Source organism: Marmota monax, unplaced genomic scaffold, assembly GCF_021218885.2.
Source record: "Marmota monax isolate L192 unplaced genomic scaffold, Marmota_monax_Labrador192_F-V1.1 WCK01_AAM20220418_F8-fsc00001, whole genome shotgun sequence".
In the NCBI taxonomy this organism is placed as follows: Eukaryota; Metazoa; Chordata; class Mammalia; order Rodentia; family Sciuridae; genus Marmota; species Marmota monax.
In genome coordinates this window covers 19,764,913-19,787,030 of record NW_026693777.1, presented here as the reverse complement: position 1 = coordinate 19,787,030, position 22,118 = coordinate 19,764,913, and the positions used below count along the sequence as shown (strand labels likewise).

Genomic DNA, 22,118 nt, shown 5'->3' with positions numbered 1-22,118 from the left:
CATCTTCTCTCTCTACCCCATCCACTGTAATTCATATCTCTCCTTGTTTATTTTCCCATTCCTCTCACAACCTCTTATATGTAATTTTGTATAACAATGAGGGTCTCCCTCCATTACCATGCAATTTCCCTTTTCTCTCCCTTTCCATCCCACCTCATGTATCTGTTTAATGTTAATCTTTTCTTCCTGCTCTTCCTCCCTGCTCTGTTCTTAGTTGCTCTCATTATATCAAAGAAGACATTTGGTATTTGTTTTTTAGGGATTGGCTAGCTTCACTAAGCATAATCTACTCTAGTGCCATCCATTTCCCTGCAAATTCTATGATTTTGTCATTTTTTAGTGCTGCGTAATACTCCATGGTGTATAAATGCCACATTTTTTTTATCCATTCATCTATTGAAGGGCATCTGGGTTGGTTCCACAGTCTAGCAATTGTGAATTGTGCTGCTATGAACATCGATGTAGCAGTATCCCTGTAGTACGCTCTTTTAAGGTCTTCAGGGAAAAGTCCAAGAAGGGCAATAGCTGGGTCAAATGGTGGTTCCATTCCCAGCTTTCCCAGGAATCTCCATACTGCTTTCCAGATTGGCCGCACCAGTTTGCAGTCCCACCAGCAATGTACAAGAGTACCCTTTTCCCCACATCCTGGCCAGCACTTGTTGTTGTTTGACTTCATAATGGCTGCCAATCTTACTGGAGTGAGATGGTATCTTAGGGTGGTTTTGATTTGCATTTCTCTGACTGCTAGAGATGGTGAGCATTTTTTCATGTACTTGTTGATTGATTGTATGTCCTCCTCTGAGAAGTGTCTGTTCAGGTCTTTGGCCCATTTGTTGATTGGGTTATTTGTTTTCTTATTGTTTAATTTTTTGAGTTCTTTGTATACTCTGGATATTAGGGCTCTATCTGAAGTGTGAGGAGTAAAAATTTGTTCTCATGATGTAGGCTCCCTATTTACCTCTTTTATTGTTTCTCTTGCTGAGAGAAAACTTTTCAGTTTAAGTAAGTCCCATTTGTTGATTTTTGTTATCAACTTTTGTGCTATGGGTGTCCTATTAAGGAATTTGGAGCCCGACCCTACAATATGTAGATCGGAGCCAACTTTTTCTTCTATCAGACGCAGAGTCTCTGATTTGATATCTAGCTCCTTGATCCACTTTGAGTTAACTTTTGTGCATGGCAAGAGGAGGGGATTCAGTTTCATTTTATTGTAATCATCATCGATCCCTTGGACAGTAGTAAAGGTCTTCCTGCCGTTTCTCTGTTGAATTCTTATATGGATATAATCCTCAGTGCCAGCAGGAAGCAGGTCATCACCCTTACTTGCATCAGCAAAGGGGTCGAAAGAATGGAGGTTCTGGATACCGGACATATGATACAATTCCTTTTCCTCGGTGGAAACGGCCTGAGGAAGGCAGCTGCGAGAGAAGGCGTGCAGTGGGGACGGAGCATATTGGCGGCAGCTCAGTGACTGGGGCTTTCTTTTATTTTTTTATTAATGTTTTTAAAAAATAAATGACAGTGGAATGTATTACAATTCTTGTTCCACATACAGAGCACAATTTTTTTCACATCTTTGGTTGTATATAAAGTGTGCTCACATCAATTCATGTCTTCATAAGTGTACTTTGGATAATGATGTCCATCACATTCCACCATCCTTGCCAAGATCTGCCCCCTCCCTTTCCCTCTCACCCTTCTGCCCTATCTAGAGTTAGTCTATTCCTCCCATGCTCTCCCACTCTACCCCACTGTGAGTGGGTCATCTTATATCAGAGAAAACCTTCAGTATTTTCTTTTGGGGGGGGCATTGTATAACTTGACGTAGCATTATCTTCTCCAACGCCATCCATTTACCTGCAAATGCTATGATTTTATTCTCTTTTATTGCCAAGTAATATTCTATTGTGTATATATGCCACATTTTTTAATCCATTCATCTACTGAAGGGCATGTAGTTTGGTTCCACAGTTTAGCTATTGTTAATAATGCCTATAAACATTGATGTGGCTGTGTCCCTGTGGTATGCTGTTTTTAAGTCCTTTGGGTATAGACAAGGAGAGGGATAGCTGGGTCAAATGGTGGTTCCATTCCCAATTTTCCAAGGAATCTCCATACTGCTTTCCATAGTGGTTACACCAATTTACAGTCCCACCAGCAATGTATGAGTGTACCTTTTCTCCCACATTCTTGCCAACACTTACTCTTATTTGTCTTCATAATAGCTGCCATTCTGATTGGAGTGAGATGATATCTTAGAGTAGTTTTGATTTGCATTTCTCTGATTGCTAGAGACAATGAACATTTTTTCATATATTTGTTGATTGATTGTATATCTTCTTCTGAGAAGTGGCTGTTCAGGTCCTTGGCCCATTTATTGATTGGGTTATTAGCTTTTTGAGTTCTTTATATACCCTAGAGATTAGTGCTTTATCTGATGTGCGAGGGGTAAAAGTTTGCTCCTAAGATGTAGGCTCTCTATTCACCTTACTGATTGTTTCTTTTGCTGAGAAGAAGCTTTTTAATTTGAATCCATCCCATTTATTGATTCTTTGTTTTAATTCTTGCACTATAGGAGTCTTATTAAGGAAGTTAGGGTCTAATTCCACATGATGAAGATTAGGGCCTACTTTTTCTTCTAATAGACCCAGAGTCTCTGGTTTAATTCCTAGGTCCTTGATCCACTTTGATGTTTTGTGCATGGTGAGAGATAGGGGTTCAATTTCACATTGTTGCATATGGATTTCTAGTTTTCCCAGCACTATTTATCTTTTCTCCAATGCATATTTTTTGTTCCTTTGTCTAATATAAGATAATTGTAATTGTGTGGGATAGTCTCTGCATTCTCTATTCTGTACCATTGGTCTACAAGTCTGTTTTGGTGCCAATACCATTCTGTTTTTGTTACTATTGCTCTGTAGTATAGTTTAAGGTCTGGTATAGTGATGCCACCTGCTTCACTCTTCCTGCTAAGAATTGCTTTAGCTATTCTAGGTCTCTTATTTTTCCAGATGAATTTCATGATTGCTTTTTCTCTTTCTATGAGGAATGCCATTGGTATTTTGATCGGAATTGCTTAAATCTTTATAGTGCTTTTGGTAGTATGGTCATTTTGATAATATTAATTCTGCCTATCCAAGAGCAAGGTAGATATTTCCATTTTCTAAGGTCTTCTTTTATTTCTTTATTTAGGGTTCTATAGTTTTCATTGTATAGATCTTTCACTTCTTTCATTAAGTTGATTCCCAAGGTTTTTTTTTTGTTGTTTTTTGTTGTTTTTTTTTTTTTGAGGCTATTGTGAATGGGATAGTTTTCCTCATTTCCTTCTCAGAGGATTTGTGACAGATGTACAGAAATTCCTTTGATTTATGGGTGTTGATTTTATATCCTGCTACTTTGCTGAATTCATTTATTAGTTGTAGTACTTTTCTGGTGGAGCTTTTTGGGTCTTCTAGTTATAGAATCATATCTTCAGCAAATAGTGCTAATCTAAATTCTTCTTTTCCTATACGTATCCCTGTAATTTCTTTTGTCTATATAATCGCTCTGGCCAATGTTTGAAGAACTGTGTTAAATAGAAGTGGTGAAAGAGGGCATCCCTGTCTTGTTCCAGTATTTAGAGGGAATGCCTTCAATTTTTCTCCATTTAGAATGATGTTGGCCTGACGCTTAGCATAGATAGCCTTTACGATGTTGAGCTATGTTCCTGTTATCCCTAGTTTTTCTAGAGTTTTGAACATGAAAGCCTTCTGTATTTTGTCAAACTGCATCTATTGAGATGATCACATGATTCTTATCTTTGAGTCTATTGATGTGATGAATTATATTTATTGATTTCCATATGTTGAACCACCCTTGCATCTCTGGAATGTGGTGCACTTGATTGTGGTGCACTATCTTTTGGATATCTTTTTGTATTTGATTTGCCAGAATTTTATTGAGGATTTTTGCATCTATGTTCATTAGAGATATTCATCTGAAGTTTCCTTTCTTTGATGTGTCTTTGCCTGGTTTTGGAATCAGGATGATATTGGCCTCATAGAATGAGTTTGGAAGTGTTGCTCCTTTTTTTGTTTCCTGAAATAAATTGAAGAGTATTGGTATTGCTTCTTCTTTAAAGGTCTTTTGGAACTCAGCTGTGTATTTATCCCGTTCTGGGCTTTCCTCGGTTAGTAGGCTTCTGATGGTGTCTTCTATTTCATCACTTGATATTGATCTGTTTAAATTGTGTATCACATCCTGATTCAATCAGGGCAAATCGTCTGAGTTCAGAAATTTGTCGATGTCTTCAATATCTTCTATTTTATTGGAGAATAAGTGTTCAAAATAATTTCTAATGATCCTCTGTATTTCTGTAGTGTCTGTTGTGATATTGCCTTTTTCATCACATATGCTGGTAATTTGATTTTTCTCTCTCTTTTTCTTTTTTAGTATAGCTAAGGGTCTGTGAATTTTATTTAGTTTTTCAAAGAACTTGTTTTGTCAAGTTTTTCAATTGTTTCTTTTGTTTTGATTTCATTGAATTCATCTCTAATTTTAATTATTTCTTGCCTTCCACTGCTTTTGCTGTTGATTTTTTTCTTCTTTTTCTAGGGCTTTGAGATGTAATGTTAAGTCATTTATTTGTTGACCTTTTCTTCTTTTAAGGAATGAACTCCATGCAGTGAACTTTCCTCTTAGTACTGCTTTCATAGTGTCCCAGAGATTTCGATGTTGTTTCTATGTTCTCATTTACCTCTAAGAATTTTTAAATTTCTTACTTGATGTCTTCTCTAACCCATTGTTCATTCAGTAGTATATTGTTTAGTCTCACAAGGTGTTGGAGTAATTTTTATTTTGTCATTGCTGAAACTGATCCAATTTCATTCCATTACGATCTGATAAAATGTATGGTAGTATCTCTATTTTTTTTGTACTTGCTAAGAGTTGCTTTGTGGTATAATATATGCTCTATTTTAGAGAAGGATCCATGTGCTGCTGAGAAGAAATTGTATTCTCTTGTTGAAGGATGAAATAGTCTATATATGTCAGTTAAGTCAAAGTTATTAATTGTATTATTGAGATCTATAGTTTTTTTTATTCAACTTTTGTTTGGAAGATCTATCTAGTGGTGAGAATGGTGTGTTAAAGTCACCCAAGATTATTGTGTTGTAATCAATTTGAACCTTGAACTGAGAAGAATTTGTTTGATCAACATAGTTGCTCTATTTTGGGGGGCATATATATTTGTGATTGTTATGTCTTGTTGGTGTATGGTTCCTTAAGCAGTATGTAATGTCCTTCTTTATAACCTTTTGATTATTTTGGCTTGAAATCTACTTTTTTTTTTTTTTTTTGATATGAGGATGGTAACCCCTGCTTGCTTCTGAAGTCCATGTGAGTGGTATGATTTTTTTCCCAACCTTTCACCTTCAGTCTGTGTATGTTTATTCCTATCAGATGAGTCTCCTGGAGGCAGAGTATTGTTGGGTCTTTTTTTAAAAAATCCAATATGCTAGCCTATGTCTTTTGATTGGTGAGTTTAAGCCATTAACATTCAGGGTTATTATGGAGACATGGTTTGTATTCTCAATATGTGTTTATTTTTGTTATTTGAGTTGACTTGATTTTCTTCTTTGATTAGTTTTTCCTTTAGGGTACTACCTCCCTCTGTTGATTTTTATTGTTTATTGTTTTTTATTTTCTCTTCATCGAATATTTTTGTAATGATGTTTTGTAGTGCATGTTTTCTAGCTGTAAATTCTTTTAACTTTTCTTTATCAAATGTAAAGCTTACTTTTGCTGGATACAAACAAGATTCTTGGTGGGCATCCATTTTTTTTCAGAGCTTGATATATATTGTTCCAGGATCTTCTTTTAGGGTCTGTGTTGAAAAATCTGCCTTTATCCTAATTGGTTTTCCATTATATATGTAATCTGATTCTTTTTTCTTGTGATTTTTAAAGTTCTCTGCTCATTCTGTATGTTGGGCATTTTTAATATGATGTTCCTTGGTGTGGATCTGTTGCTATTTTGTACATTCGGCATTCTGTAAGCTTATTGAATTTGGATTTCCAATTCATTGTTCATGTTTGGAAAGTTTTCTGATATTATTTCATTGAATAGATTGTTCATTTCTTTAGTTTGGACCTCTATGCCTTCCTCTATCCCAATAACTCTTAATTTTGGGCTTTTTATGCCATCCCATATTTCTTGAATATTCTGCTCATGGTTTCTTACCATTATCACTGTGTGGTCTACGTTCTTCTCAAGATTATATATTTTTTCTTCATTGTCTGATGTCCTATCTTCCAAGTGGTCTACTCTGTTGATGATGCTTTCATTTGAGATTTTAATTTGGTTTATGGTTTCTTTCATTTCAAGGATTTCTGTTTGTTTGTTTGTTTGTTTTTTAGAACCTCTATCTCCCTGTTGAGGTGATCTTTTGCTTCCTGTATTTGTTTATGTAGCTCTTTGTCAAAGTGGTTTTTCACTGCCTGTATTTGTTCTCTTATATCTTCCTTGAGTTCACAGAACATTTTAATCATGTATATCCTGAAATCTTTCTGTCATTTTTTTCTATTGTGGCTGCCAATGATTCTAATAATGTGGTGTCTTGATTTGTTTGGGGCACTTACTTCCCTTGTCTTTTCATGTTGCTTCTATGTCTTCCTTTCCAGCTCTGTGGGTCTGGGGTTTATTGTTTTTACTCTATAGCTTTGTAGTGCTATTGTAGGGTTCTAAGACTTCTCCTTTATGGGGGAGGACAATGTTAAGATATCCCAATATCAACAGTATACCACCCATGAACCATTTGTTATTATTAAGATGTTTACAGTTTAGTCTCAATGTACAGGAATGTTGGATTCAATTATTATCTATAATATAATCTGTAGTTTTTTTAATAGGGTTTACATTTTCTGACCGTGGACAATGAATTGGGGGTGGGGAGTAGGACAATATTCTGAGGAGGTAGGAAGTAAGGAAATAAGTCATATATGAATGTGTGTGTGTGTGTGTGTGTGTTATATATATATCTTAGGAAGTGTGAAAGAGAAATCTAATGAAGAGGGTTAGTAGCAAGAGAATAGACAGGATGTAATTTAGGATAGACAAGTATGTGGGAAGACAGAAGAGTACATAAAATAAGCACACATATGTATTTAGAAAAATATGGGATGGAGGGGAGAAAGAACAATTAATGAGGAAAAAAGGAAGGGCATATATAACCTTCCATGTTATATTATTCAGATGACTTGGTCCTCAAAATCCTATTTCATGCAATGTTCTTGATTTACATATGTTGGGGATGTGAGGGCTGCAGGATAGAGGGGTGGAAGAAAAAAAATACTTGAAGGAAGAAACCAGGATTGTTGCTAAATGTTGAGATCTGTATCTTCCCTACTTCTCTTCTCACCTAGTAGGTGGGGTTGTCTGTTGTAAGCTGGTGTCTCTGCCCTCAGGATGGTGGAGTTAACCAGTGTGGGAAGGCTGGTCCTAGTGCAGGGCTCCTGGAAGCGGGGAGCAGCACCTGCCAGTCCCTGCAGGGAGACTGCACCTCACGGGTCTCTTTTTAGGACCACTCGTATGACTTAAGCCCTGGTACTATCTCCCTGTCTTGCCTGGGGATTTCCGAGATCCTGGTGTCTCTGTTAGCCTCCAAACCTTAGCCCCGTCTCCCTCTCCCTTAGTAGTTCCCAATTGAGGGAAGTCTCATACCGTGGCTACCATGGGCAGAGCCCTGGTCACATTGTTCACCTGTCCAACTGAGAGTTGTTTTGAGTTGGGCAGTTAGTGTATTGGGTTACACCACAGGGGAGAGAGAGGAGTTGGAAACCTGGTACCTGGCCAGCTGGAGATCCAATCTGGGAGCTCCCCCCACATAATATGGCGATGGGGGTGGGCCAAGATGGAGGCATCCTGCTTCCAGTGCCAGTGTGTTGGGTTGAGTGGGGGGAGCCAGGCAATGACATTGTGCTATGGGTAGGTAGCAGCTGAGTGCCCTGCATCGGAGCAGAGCGAAGTCTGGGAGTTCTGCAGAGGTGCTGATAGGTGATTCTGTGAATGCGCTTGCGAACCCTAGCTGGCTAGAATTTCAGGCTTTCAATGTCTGAAGTCAGGAGTCTGGAGTCCTGCTGGAACCCTGAGGCTCAGAGCTCTGTGTGGGGTCACAGCATTGGTGATTTCTGTGGGAAGCAGCTGTATAGGGGTCCTCTAACACTCTCTGAGATGCAGTATTCTCAAAGGTGAGATCTGGATCACGGAGTGACATAGAATACTTCTCTTGATGATTTTCTACCTGCTGAATTATTTTTATTTCTGATAGAGGAGTGTTGAAATCTGTGAGTATAGTAATGTGTTCATCTATTTTTCCTCAAAATTCTATTAGTTTTTGCCTCATATATATTAACCTTGTTTACTGCATACATGGTAGAGATTGGTATATTTTGGAAAATAGATCCCTTTAGCATATTGTAGTGCTCCTCTCTATCCCTATCCTCTATCCCTGGTTTTAAATTTGCTTTGCCTTAAATTAATATAGTCATTCCTGTTTTCTTATGATTAGTGTTATCATATCTCAATCAATTCACTTTAAATCTATGTGTGTTTATAGTTTTAAGGAGTCTCCTGCAGATAACATATAGGTAAGTTGTTTTTAGTTTCAGTCTGAAAAGCTGTTTTTTTAAAACATATGCATTTAGATCATTGGCATTAACAGCGATTACTGTTATAGTTGCATTAATAGCTACCATATTTATTAACCTTTTAAATTTTGAGATGTTATCTTGCTGTGTTGCCCAAGTTGGCCTTGAACTCCAGGGATCAAGTGATCTTCCTGCCTTGGATATAGGTGCATGTTACCATGCACAACTTGTGGATATTTTTATTTCTTGACTGTATTCTTTCTTTCTATTTATCTTCCACTCTTTGTCTGCTTTTTGTGGTTTAGTTGAACATTTTAAATAATTTGAGTTTCTCTACTATTTAAGTATATACATTATGCTTCTGCTTTTACTATGTTTGTGTGGGAGGGTAGTTGTCTTAGTGACTACAATATATATTTACTCCTTAACCCAGTAGACTTTCAAATAGCACTCTATTGCTTCATGGATAGTGTAAACACCTTTTAGTAACTAAATAATCCTATTTTCACCTTCTGCATCTTGTATCATCACTGTCATTCATTTAACTCATGTATAATCTTTCAAAAGTGGCCTATACATACATACATGATAAAAAACATTAATCTATAATTATTTTGAACAAACCATTATGTTAGATTAATTAAGTTTAAAGAAAAGTTCTTGTTTTATCTTCATTTATTCTTTTTAGAATCATGTTCTTCCTTTCTTTTCATAGATCCAGGTTTATATAGTTTTTTTCTTTCTTACTTTAGCTGAATGTGGTGGCACATGTCCATAATCCCAGCAATTTGGGGGCTAAGGGAGGAAGATCAGAAATTCAAAACCAGCCTCAGCAATTTAACAAGACCCTGTCTCAAACTGAAAGTAAAAGGAACCCAAGGATATGGCTTAGATTAAGCACCCCTGGTTCAATCTCTGTTATAAGAAAACAAGTTCTTTTGACATTTATTGCAAGTCAGGAATATTAGCAAAAATTACCTTGATTTTTTTACTATATCAAAATGTCATTGCCCTTCTTTTTCAAAGAATTATTTTGTAGACTATAGAATTCTAGGTTTTATTTTTTTAACACTTAAATATTTCACTCTGATCTATTCTTATTTGTATAGTTTTTGAGAAGTTGGATGAATTCTTATCTTTCTTCCTCTAAAGTAAGTTCTTTCTATTCCTCTGACTTCATTGAGGATTTTTTCTTTACCTTACTCTTCTATATGTTGAATATAACATGACTATGTGTAGTATTTTTGGTATTTATCCTGCTTAATATTCTCTGAGTTTCTCAAATTTGCATTTTGATGGTTTGTTTAAAATTATAACTTATTATTGCTTCAAGTATTTTTTTCTATCCCACTGGTATTCCATATACATTCCTAACTTTGGTAGTTGTCCCTTGGTTCTTGAATGTTAAGTTCTATTTTTCTTTTTTTGTTTTTTAAATAAGTGTTTGTTTTCTCTACTTTGTAGTTTTGGAGGTTATTCTGATTTGTCTTTGAGCTCAGAGATTTTTTTAACCTTTGTCCAGTCTATTAATAGGTTCACCAAAGACATTCTTCCTATTACAATTTCTTTTTTAAATCTGTCACATTCCTTTTTGATTCTTTCTTAGGATTTCCATCTCTCTGCTTACATTGCCTATCTGTTCTTTCATTGCTATCTACCTTATCCATTAGGGCCCTTAGATTATAACTACAGTTAATTAAAATCCTCTAATTAAATTAATTAAAATGCTCTATTTTTTCATTTTGTTTTGTGTTTTTTTCTTTTTGCCTTTTAGTATGCCTTGTAATTTTTTTATATAGACAGTTATGATCTGCTTTGTAAAAGGAATTACTGTCATTGACTGCTAGTAATGTGGTGGTAAACTGTGGGTAGAAGGAAAATATTTTACAGTCCTGTGGTTTGGTCTGTCTTTTACTCACTTTTTTATTCTAGACTTATACATTTGCAAGTATTTTTCAATTTCTAACAGTTTAGTTGGGACAGGGTGGCTAGAATTGGCTATAATTGTGTACATTTTCCTTCTCACGTTTTATTTAACACATGATAAAATCCTAGCAAATTATGCTCTCCTTGAATAATATTTTTCTGTGTGCAGACCTTGTTGTAAAGAAGTGTGGTCTGCCATATTTTAAAATGTTTCCTTTTACCCCTCCCACTGCTGGATTGTCAAGACAATTTATCTGATATTTATTTATAAGAATCTGGTTGTGCTCCTGAAGGTAAAATTCATCAGGTTGTGGTTTTGTGTGTCTGATATCCACAACTGGCTCCTCCTGGAGCTTTTGACTTTCAGACTTGTTTACACCAAAATATCAGCATTCATCAAGTACAATTCAGGTTCTTTTACTGCTGTATTAGTTTCTGTGGAGAATTTTTTCCTGGATTTCTATAGTGGTAAATGGTCTGTCTGTTGGACTCCCTAGTTGTGAGAGCAGTAGTTTGCTGTGACCTCACTTCTCTTATGAATCTAAGAGAAGTTGTTGATCTTTCAGTTTGGTTGACTGTTTCCTTGTGGTTAAGGTTGAATGGTAACTTTCATGCTTCTTACAAAAATTAAAAGTCCTCTCATTTATTTATGTACCCGATTCAGTTTGTTCACTAATAATTCTTCATATTTAGTTCATACTCTTTAGTAGAGGACTTAAGTGAACTTTTCTTATACTAGATTGAAAGTGTTTAGATTTAGATGTGGAAGAGAAATATAGATTGAGCATCTCTTATCTGAAACGCTTAGAACCAGAAGTGTTTTGAATAAATTAGTTGAAATCTAAAGTGTAAATTTGTATTTAAAAATTGTCAGTTGCTTTTGCAGGGTCATTTCTTGCTTTTGAGTTTTATTTCACTGAATATTTAGAAACTAAAGAATAAGTTATTGATTCATTTTTACTGACTTCTTAGAAATTTTCAAATTGGTAAGTGCTTTAGTTTTATGGTCATAAACATGAGACTGTATTGTCTACTCAGGATTGTAAATATTGTGCTTAGTTCCTCCCATATAGTATTTTAAACATGAACTTTTAAAGATAGTAATTCTCTTACTACACAAAAATCCTTCCTGATTATAGAAAGGTAGGATATTAATGGCATTCTATAAAGAAAGAGGGGCTAGGGATGTAGCTTAGTGGTAAAGGACACAAAATCTGGGCATGCACAATATTCCTGGGTTCAGTCCCTTTCACTGAAAAGAGAAAGAGATAATCTGATGGGGGATAATCCATAAATGCAATGTAAAGATTTAATCAAAAATCCGTTGGTTATACATAACAGTACATTATAGTTGCAGTGCTTAGAACATAATGAATATTAACTAATGCCTTGATTCTAGACTAGAAAGATGAGTATATACAGAGAAAGATCCTAATTATTAGTTTAGATCCCTCCTAAATGGTCTATTTTACAAATATGTCCAAGAATTTCATAAGTTTGAGTGCCAATTCTTGCTGATAATAGATAAACCATCATTTTTATTTATAAATTAAGGGAGGGTATCCAGGAACAATGGTGCATGCTTGTAATCCCAGCTGCGGGGACAGCTGAGGCAGGAGGATCCCGAGTTCAAAGCTAGCCTCAGAAATTAGTGAGGAACTAAGTAACTCAGTGAGACCCTGTCTCTATATAAAATGTTAAAAAGGACTGGAAATGTGACCCAGTGGTTGAGTGCTCCTGGGTTCAATTCCCTGCACAAAAATAAATACATGAATAAATTTAATAGGGAGGGTATAATTTAATGTTGTTTTGATGTCTGTGTGTATCTCAGTTTGTATCAAATTTCATTATTAAAATTTCCTAAAGTAAAATCTTTTAAGGCATTCTAATATATAAAACAAATAACAACAGAGCTGTTTGGCTGGAAAGGGGGAAGGAATACCATTGATTTTTCCATAGAACCAATGAGATATCATGTAGCATTCTTACCAAATCATTTGACTGAAAGATTCCTGTTGTTTTTTCGACCTATAAAAATCTGCATTTATTGAATAATGCTTTGGAATGGCATTTATTAAAATGATAAATTTTCATTAAATAACTTTTAATGTTATACAGTTATAGAAATGCATGGCAATCCAGAATAATGAGATATATATGAGGACTATGGTCAGTATGACATAGTGATTAAGATTGTAGACTCAAGTTACAGGGCTTGGGATCTCCTAATAACTGCTGTTATTAGCTGTTTGATCAGTAGTGAAATGCTTAATCTCTCCATGCTTCAGTTTTCTCCCTTGTAAAATGAGGATACATGTAGTATTAACACTGTATGATTGTGTCAATTAAGTGACATAATTAATGTGAACTGCTTAGTATATCAATATCAACTCATGACTATAGATCAGAAGGATGGACATTTACAGCAAAATAGCTAGTTAAGAATTTTACTTAGGATTTTTTTATGGAATATTTCAAGGAATTTTCCATTCTTCTGTCAAATCTAATTATGACATGAACCAGGTTGGGATACAAGTTTATTAAAATTTTTGTATTAGTACTGTTCATTTTTACTACATGCTGTTAGTGCCATTTCTCCTGTTTTGTGTGACTTATGTGATGGCATAATGCATAATTTTTATTAATCAGTGGAGCTAAGTTCTTAGTAATTCTAGTAGGTGTCATATACTGAAGAAAGAAAAACAGAAAAATTTAATGACCAAAAAATGATTGATTTTGATGTGGTTTAGACATGAAAACACAGTCACTAGCTTCTTAAAGTGTAGTGTTTTTTTTAAAATTATGTTTCAAAATCAAAATCCTTTGCATTGATGACAAATCTTAACTAGAAATGATAAATTTATTTAGTAGGAAACCAAAGTTTCAGAATTTTTTTTTAGATTTCTTGTTCTGATTCTGACTGAAAATTTGGATGCGACTTGTATTTAGAAAAATGCCTTCCTTAGCAGAAGTTGTTTTACATATAGCTGATTAGAAAGTCATTAAAAGACCAAAGATTGGGCTGGGGATGTGGCTCAAGTGGCAGCGCGATCGCCTGGCATGCGCGGGGCGCTGGATTCGATCCTCAGCACCACATAAAAATAAAATAAAGATGTTGTATCCACCAAAATCTAAAAAATAAACATTAAAAAATTCTCTCTCTCTCTCTCTCTTAAAAAAAAAAAAAAAGACCAAAAGTTTATTCCATTTTAATTAAGTCTCCCAAACTCAAACTCCCAAGCTCTGAAGTTTATAACTAAGCTGTTCTCCTTGGCAAGATGGACAAGCAACATTATGAAAACAAATTTATGGTATAATATACCTTCAATTTTAGTTAAACTCAGCTGGAAAACAACTTTTCTTATAGTCTTATAGCACGCAACATTCATTCATTCATTCATTCATTTATGTCGCTGCTGTGGAAATAGTAAAGAGATTTCTGTTCAAATTTGGAAAATCAGAAAATTTGTAACAAATCAACAATTTGGGCTCAGTGTCTAGTAAACATAGTTTGAAAATTATATATTAACCTAAATTACTCTTCTGATTACAAACACAATGAAAAGAATATTTTATTACAATTAGTAAGGAATGAATCCTAACTTTTCCACTTTCCAATTTTTAATGAAAAATTGTTTATATGTATAAATCATTTATATCAATGGCATATCTAGATTTGAGAACTTAAAACTTGTAATTTTAAGGGTCCAATAAAAGTTATATAAAATATAAATTAAAAATGTATTATTATGTCTTTGAATGGAACACTAAAAGTGTTCTTCTTTTTTCTTATGTATATTTCAGTTGCAACCATTAAGTTGTAATTGCAAATAATCACTATTTTTATGCTAATAATGAGAAAATGTTTTGCATGTGTATATTAGTTTTTGTTTGCCTCTGTTTTTTATTTTTTATTTATATATGACAGCAGAATGCATTACAATTCTTATTACACATATAGAGCACAATTTTTCATATCCCTAGTTATATACAAAGTATATTAACACCAATTTGTGTCTTCATACCTGTACTGTGGATAATAATGAACATCACATTCACTATTATTAATAACCCCATGCCCCCTCCCTTCCCCTCTAACCTCTGTTTTTGATGGATATTTTAGCAACCTATGAACTTTTAGATATGTAGTTTTTCTCCAGCATTTTGAACATAATTTACCTTGTTTTCTGGATTCCACAGTTTGAATACTTAGTTTAGGTTTTGTTTGTTGTTACTGGGGATTAAACCCAGGGGCACTTAACCACTGAGCACATCTCCAGCCTCTTCTTGTATTTTGTTTAAAGACTGGGTCTTGCTAAGTTGTTTACAGCCTGGATAATTTCCTGAGGCTGGCCTTGAACTCTCGATCTTTCTGTCTCAGCCTCCTGAGATGATAGATACGCTCCACCATGCCTGGCTAATTTTTATCATTTTTAATTTCTAGTTGTGGTTTTCTCTTACTTTTTCTATTTTATTTTGTTGTTGTTGATGCTGGTACTGCTGTTTTTATTGTTATGTTAAGGTTCTGTGAATGAAACCCAGGACCCCTATATGCTAGGCAAGTGCTATCCCACCTAGCTACATTCCCAACCCTTTCTTTGACTTTTCTTAATGTGGTATTAGCTATACTTCCTAAGGCTACTTAATATATTGAATCAATTTTGGTATATTTACAGTAATTTTTAATTATTTCTGATGGTTCTCCTTTCATTCTTTCCTTTCACTTTGTTATGACTGTTAATACATTTGATTGTTTGATTCCTACATCTTTCGTGCTCTGTTGTTTCCCATTTTCTTTTGCTCTGTCAGTTTGCATATTTTCAGCTCATTTATCTTCAAGTTCACTAATCCTGTCTTTTGTTGTGTTGAAATATCTATGAAACTTGCCTGCCAAATTCTTAATTTCATGTTCTATTTTTTATTTCTAAAATTACTAGTTTTTTCATTGACTTTAACTCTTTTTTGAAGTTCTGTTTTCACTTAGTGTGAACAGTTTTTTTTTGCTCTTTTCTGTAACTTATGTTAAATAATTTTCTTAAAGTTTTCTGACTGATTTGTGGATCTCCTTGGAGTTATTCTTTGTCTCTTGATTATTGGTCAGACTTTTCTCTTTGTCATATTTGTAATTTTTATTGTATATAATAATTGTTGTTTATAATGGAATAGTAGAATGTTAGTTTTTATGAATGTTAGTTTTTAAGAATCTTAAATTAGATATTTAGAATTGCTAATCAGCTTCCAAAACTTTTGCGTTTTTTGGCTCTAGTAGATTCTGTCTGTCATACCAGTCCACACACATCAGTGAGGTTTTATGGGGGTTTTAAACAAACATGTGCATTATTTTACATCTTATATTTATATATGGTCTGTGTACTTAAATTAGTAGTTATTGAAATGTTGACTTATTTACTTAATATTAACATTTGCTCCTTGATCTCCCTGTCCTGAAATATAGTGAATATTTTGAAGTTTGGAAAAAAATTTAAAGGCCAATTTTCATTTTAAAATTATTTTTTTTGTCAGTAGTAGCTTAAATGAAATGTAATAAAATATTAATCTTCTTTTTTCTTCTCTTTTCTATGTAGTGAGTGATAGTTGCTTCAGGAATCTTGCAGAAGACCGCAGTGGGATAAATCTCAAAGATCTTGTACAAGATCCTTCTTTGTGAGTATTTGCTTTTTAATACTAAGTATAATTTAAAACTTTATTATTGGTGTTAACTTTTTAAAAGAATTATAACTGAGAAATATTTTATGGCTCAGTAGTTTCTTCTTTTGAATAATTTGTTTTACATGTAGTAAAACTGGATGGAATAGATTCTTTTTAGGAATAGAAGAGATTTCAGAAGATGGAATTGTGTCATCATAAACTTAACTTTCAAGAAGCAGATTTTATGGCTGATGTTATCTTTCTAATGTGGTAGTAAATAGTGGACAGGAAAAATGATTTGCTTGGAAAAGTGAGATCAAATTGGTTCATATCAATTTAAAGCTTCATTGAATATATTTTAAATATTTATTTGTATTCACAGCTAGAAACACGAATAAGATTTATATATAATAACCATATATACTCAAACATATTGGATCTAGTTTTAATTTTCTGTATTGTGAAACTCTACATGGCATCAGAATTTTAGAACTTGGAACAAACAACCAGCATGTGTTAGCATTGACTATTTTTGAACACCACAGTGGAAGGAATTCCTTAATTTTTCATCAAGAGCCTTATTTATTTATTTATTTATTTACTTACCTACTTATTTATCTATTTATTTATTTATTTTCTTGACTCTCCTGAATTGTTCCATGGACATTTATACACATTCATATTTGTCTAACTTTCCTCATTTCTAGCATTTTTTTGAAGTAAGTTATTTTTCATGACTAGGATTTTTGATTAGTATACATTTTGGTTTTGTTTCATGTTGTTTTTACTTGTTTGTTTATCTTGATTCTAGTTCTCTTTTCTTTTGCTAACAGCCAAATTCTTTTCTTCTGTCTTCCACTTCTCCTTTCATTTTTTAATTATTTTCTCTCCTCCTCCCTTATAACCATCTTATATCTATCTGTTCTCTTCCTGTTCACTCTTTGAAATTGTAATACCTTTTGCAAACTTACTGTTTTTACTATGGGCAATAACTGATCACATCATTTCTGTTTATTGTGACAATTATTATTGTAGATGTCATACTAGGAACTATTTGGTTTAATGCTGTATATTGTTTAAATTGGTTGTCATTATTATTTTTTCCTCCCAAACCATGAAGTACTAGATACCTTCAGAGACACTATAAGGTTATTTGGTTGAAACTCTTACAACTCAGACTGATACTGATAATGGGCAGACATGCAAACAATGTGAAATAGCAATGAAACAAACAACCCCAAACAAACCAAAATACTTCAGTAACAGAATCCATCAACACTACAGTGGAAGAAATATCAGAGAAGGTTTGAAAGTTCAGAGTTAAATTGATATATGAGGTAAAGGATGATGTAAGGAGTGAAATCAAAGAGAAAATACAGGAAGGGAAAGATCACTTCGATGAAGAGATAAAGATTCTGAAAAAGAATGAAGCAGAAATGCTCGAAATGAAGAAATCAATAAACCAAATTAAAAATTCAATGGAAAGTATCACCAGCAGACTATACAACCCGGAAGATAGAGCTTTATGCAAGGATGACAAAATAAGTGATGTTGAAAATAAAGTTGATCATGGAGAAAATATGTTAAGATACCATGAGCAGAAATTCTGAAAATACTGGATAACATGAAAAGACCAAATTTAAGATTTATTGGGAGAGATGAAGGCTCAGAGATACAAACCAAAAGAATGCATGGCACAATCTTTTCAGTGAAATATTTTCAGAAAAATTCCCAAATCTTAAGAATGAAGTGGAAAAGTAAGCAGGAGGCTTACAGGAACCAAATACACAAAATTACAACAGACCCCCACCATTATGTTAGGCATATTATTATGAAAGTGCCTAACATACAGAATAAGGATACAATCTTAAAGGCTGCTAGAGAAAAATAGCCAGTCATATTTAGAGCTAAACCAATCCAGATCTCAGCAGATTTTAGGAACCCAACCCTAAATGTTAGGAGGATTTGGAATAATACCAAGCTCTAAAGAAAATGGATGTCAACTGAGAATGCTATTCCCAGTAAAAATAAAGATTAAATAAGAACCAGCCATGATAAAAAAGAAAAAAACTTAAAGGAATTCATAATGAGAAAGCCTACATTATAAAACATACTCAGTAAACTATTCCATGAAGAAGAAATGAAAAATAAAAGTGAAAAACAGCAGAAGGAGGAACTAAACTAGAAGAATAGTCAATCAAAGGAAAAAATAATACAAATTAAAAACTAGGAATAAATGAAAATGATGGAATAAAAAATCATTTCTCAATAGTAACATTGAATGTAAATGTCCTACACTTGTGTCAAAAGGAATAGACTGGCAGATTAGATTTGAAGATAAGACATGACAATATGTTGTCTCCAGGAGACTCCACAAGAGAATAACAGTGGAGGAAATAGTGGGACTGAAAAAAACTCAGACTTGGATAATATTAATACTCATAGCAGTATGTTCAGTATCTTAATCAGACAAGTCATCAGCTACAGAATTTCTATGAACAAAGTATAGAAATAAAATTGAATCATTTATTTGTATATATGTGTATGTGTGTATATATGTACATATGTGTTTATTTATTCATATACATATGTGTGTATCCACACATACATAAACAAATAAATGATGTTTTCACCAAAAGTAGTCTGAGCTAGATGTGGTCCTTACTACCTGAGGGCAGATCAAAAGGGCAAAATTTAAATTATTTCATACTATAAATCTGTATCAAGCTAATGGCATAATGATAGGTACTCTGTATTTTTTCTAACCTGTAATACCTATCCCCAAATTTTGCTTCCACTGTAATAGAACAAATTACTAGACGTGAATGAACTGAGTGAGCTATTGGGCAAACATGATAAACATGGGAGGAGAGATATTTAGTAAGTTGTAAATTTCTAAGCAAGACTTCCTGGTTTTGCAAGTAACTTTGGATCTGTTGTAATTATGGGAGCTGAATGTGGCTTTTGGCAAGGTTGAGGAGAAGTGGGTATCTGATGAGTTTTTTCAGTTTCTGAGAATACATGCTTCTTTCACAAGCCTGTAAGGGTTAAAGTGTAAGACCATGTGGATGCTTAGATTACAATCCTATAACTGTTAAGTCTAAGACAAAGAAGAGAAAATTGACATTCACTTTTAGCTGATTAACAGTCAAAATCAATGATTGAGAAAATCAATTCAAGAAATTGCTGGTTGTTTGAAAACAACAATTTGGTTCTTTGAAAAAAAAAATAAATGAAATTGATAAACCCTTACCCAAACTAGCCAAAAGAATTAGGTGAAAAAACTTGAATTATTAAAATTCATAATGAAAAAGAAATACCACCAGAGACATACAGAGGATAATCAGAGACTGTTTTGAAAACTTATACTGCCTAAGGTTTTATTTGAATTAATAATTTGCATGCATGCTACATTTCAAAATAAATGACTATTTTTATAGCTTATCTTCTGTTTATGGTTATGAATATTTTAAAGTTGATTTCCCTTGCTATATGTATAATTTATTAGTTTGTGTTATGTTATACACATTCTTCTTACTGTTGTGGTTTCTCAATAGGATATTGAAATGTGTTGTCAAGTTTATCTTGATGTCATCACATATTAAAAACATGTAAGTTTACACAATTTTCATCCAAACAAGAAGTCATTATTACCATGATATTATTATTTCTTCTCTTTAAGTATAGAAATGTACACTATTTAAGTTATAAAAATAATTTCTAACATTTCTTCTGGAGAGATGACTACTATTTATTAAATACATACTGTAAAATATTTAACTTATATTATTTGTTTTAAATTATATTCAGTTGTGTTTTCTATGGAGATGATTTTTAAATTCTCAATACTTTTAAATCCCTTTGAATATATGCTGTAGATAAGACTCAAAGCATGTTATCATATTTGTGTTTTAGATTCCTTGTTGTTTATTTTTGTTAGAATAGTTATTTGAACTTAGATAAAAGAAAACATACAAGAGAAAAGAACTATAAAAATTTGTTGGGACTATATATGATGCCCATACAACTGTTTTGGGTGGGTCTTATAGCTGATTTTATGTCATGTATGTGGATGTGTTTAAGATTTTTTAAAATTAAGGACTATCTTAGGTGTGACCATTTTAGATATGTGTTGTGTTTGACAGAGAAAAAGTTGTTTAATGCATGGAAGAATTGGCCATCTCAGAATACTGGAAGTATAATCCAGAATGAAGCATATTAGTAATTTTCCTTTGAGTCAAATAGGGAAATTTTTCCATTGTATGTATACGCCACATTTTGTTTATCCATTCATCCATCAGTGAACACTTATATAGCTTTTACCTTTTGGCTATTGGGAGTAATGTTCCTATGAACATAAATGTACAAATAGGTCATTTGTATATATATCCAGAAGTGGAATTGCTTGCTGAATCATCTTTTGTAATTTTAATTTTTTGAAGAACCATCATAATTATTTTTTATAGCAACTGCACATTCTTTTTACATTTTTTACATTTCCACAATTAATATATTAGGGTTCCACTTTCTTTTTTTACATTCTCACTGACACTGCTATAATTTATTTTTGATAATAGCTATTCTAATGGGTATAAGATTATGACCCCGGCTGAGATTGTGGCTCAGTGGTAAAGTGCTTGCCTAGCATATGTGAGGCACTGGGTTTGATTTTCAGCATCACAAAAAAAATAAATTAAATAAAGGTATTGTATTCATCTAAACTAAAAAAAGTACATTAAAGAATTATGACCCAACAATCCAGTATGTGTTCTTGGTATTTTAAAAAATATTTTGGACACAGTACCTTTATTTATTTATCTGTATGTGGTGCTGAGGATTGAACCCAGTGCCTCACCTGTTCTAGGTGAGTGCTCTACCACTGAGCCACAACCCCAGCCCTGTTCTTGGTATTTTTAATTGAACTTTACTTCTTTTTATCTTGTCTTTAATAATGACTTTGATGCACCTCTTTTAGAAAGTAAAGGAGGAAACAGGTGGGTTTTTTTTTATTGTTATAATACTGTTTTATATTCTGAAGCAAACTATATAAACTGTCAGTTCAATACAGAAATTCTCTTCACTATTATTGCAAAGAATATTAAAAGCACAATTAAATCCATAGTAGTTTTGTAACCGTAGCATTTTGATAAATTCATCTTTTCAGTTTTGTATTGTTTTTCTTCCATTTTTGCTCTGCTGCTATTCTTATTATAACTCCTCTATATAGTGGTGTTTTTGTTATTATAACTCACCTATAAAGATTGCTTTTTGGAAAAAACTCTTTTTGCCCCATATTTTTTAATGGCTCATTATATGTGTATGTAATGGTGGGATTTGGTACATATTCCTGCATGTACACTATATAACAATATAGTTTGGCCGATATTATTCCCTAGTATTTCGCTTTTCCTTCCCTCCTTTCCTCCCCATGGTTCCAAATCTCTATTCTACTGATTTCCCTTTGATTTTCATAAGATCACCAGCTCCCTTACTTTTCTGGAAAGAAAATTTCTTTAATTGATTGATACCAGCTTGGAAGTGCAGTGCACTGATTAAAAAACAACAGTAGCAACCTGCTAATTGAAATATATTATGTCAGATATTAGTGATTAAAGAATAACAATTTAAAGAAAAAAGGCAAAATTATATAGTTATATTTATGGATATTTTATTTTCCTTTGTGTACATTACACATTTTACCACTCAATGGAATCTTTATTCTTTTGGTCGTTGTGAAACACAGCCTTATCCCCCTGAGTATACTTGTCATCATACAACAGTCTGATTAAATGATATTTTAGTCCCTTGGATCATGGCATTAAATATGAAGGAAAGGCAGGATTTCTGTCTGAAAAGCAATCATCACTAAATATAGCTTGTACTTATCTGCTGGTGTTAAGGCAGGTTGCTATGGTGAAT

General features: G+C 33.4%; 1 protein-coding gene across 17 annotated transcripts in view; it reads left to right on the top strand.

The window, feature by feature from the left end:
* The window catches only part of Gphn (gephyrin), a 602,369-nt gene that overhangs the window by 143,751 nt on the left and 436,500 nt on the right, over positions 1-22,118 (top strand). For all 17 annotated transcript variants that reach the window (XM_058584564.1, XM_058584567.1, XM_058584570.1 and 14 more), the window contains exon 2: positions 16,136-16,214. In XM_058584564.1, coding sequence (XP_058440547.1) covers positions 16,136-16,214 — 79 coding nt within the window. The remainder of the gene's footprint in view (positions 1-16,135; positions 16,215-22,118) is intronic.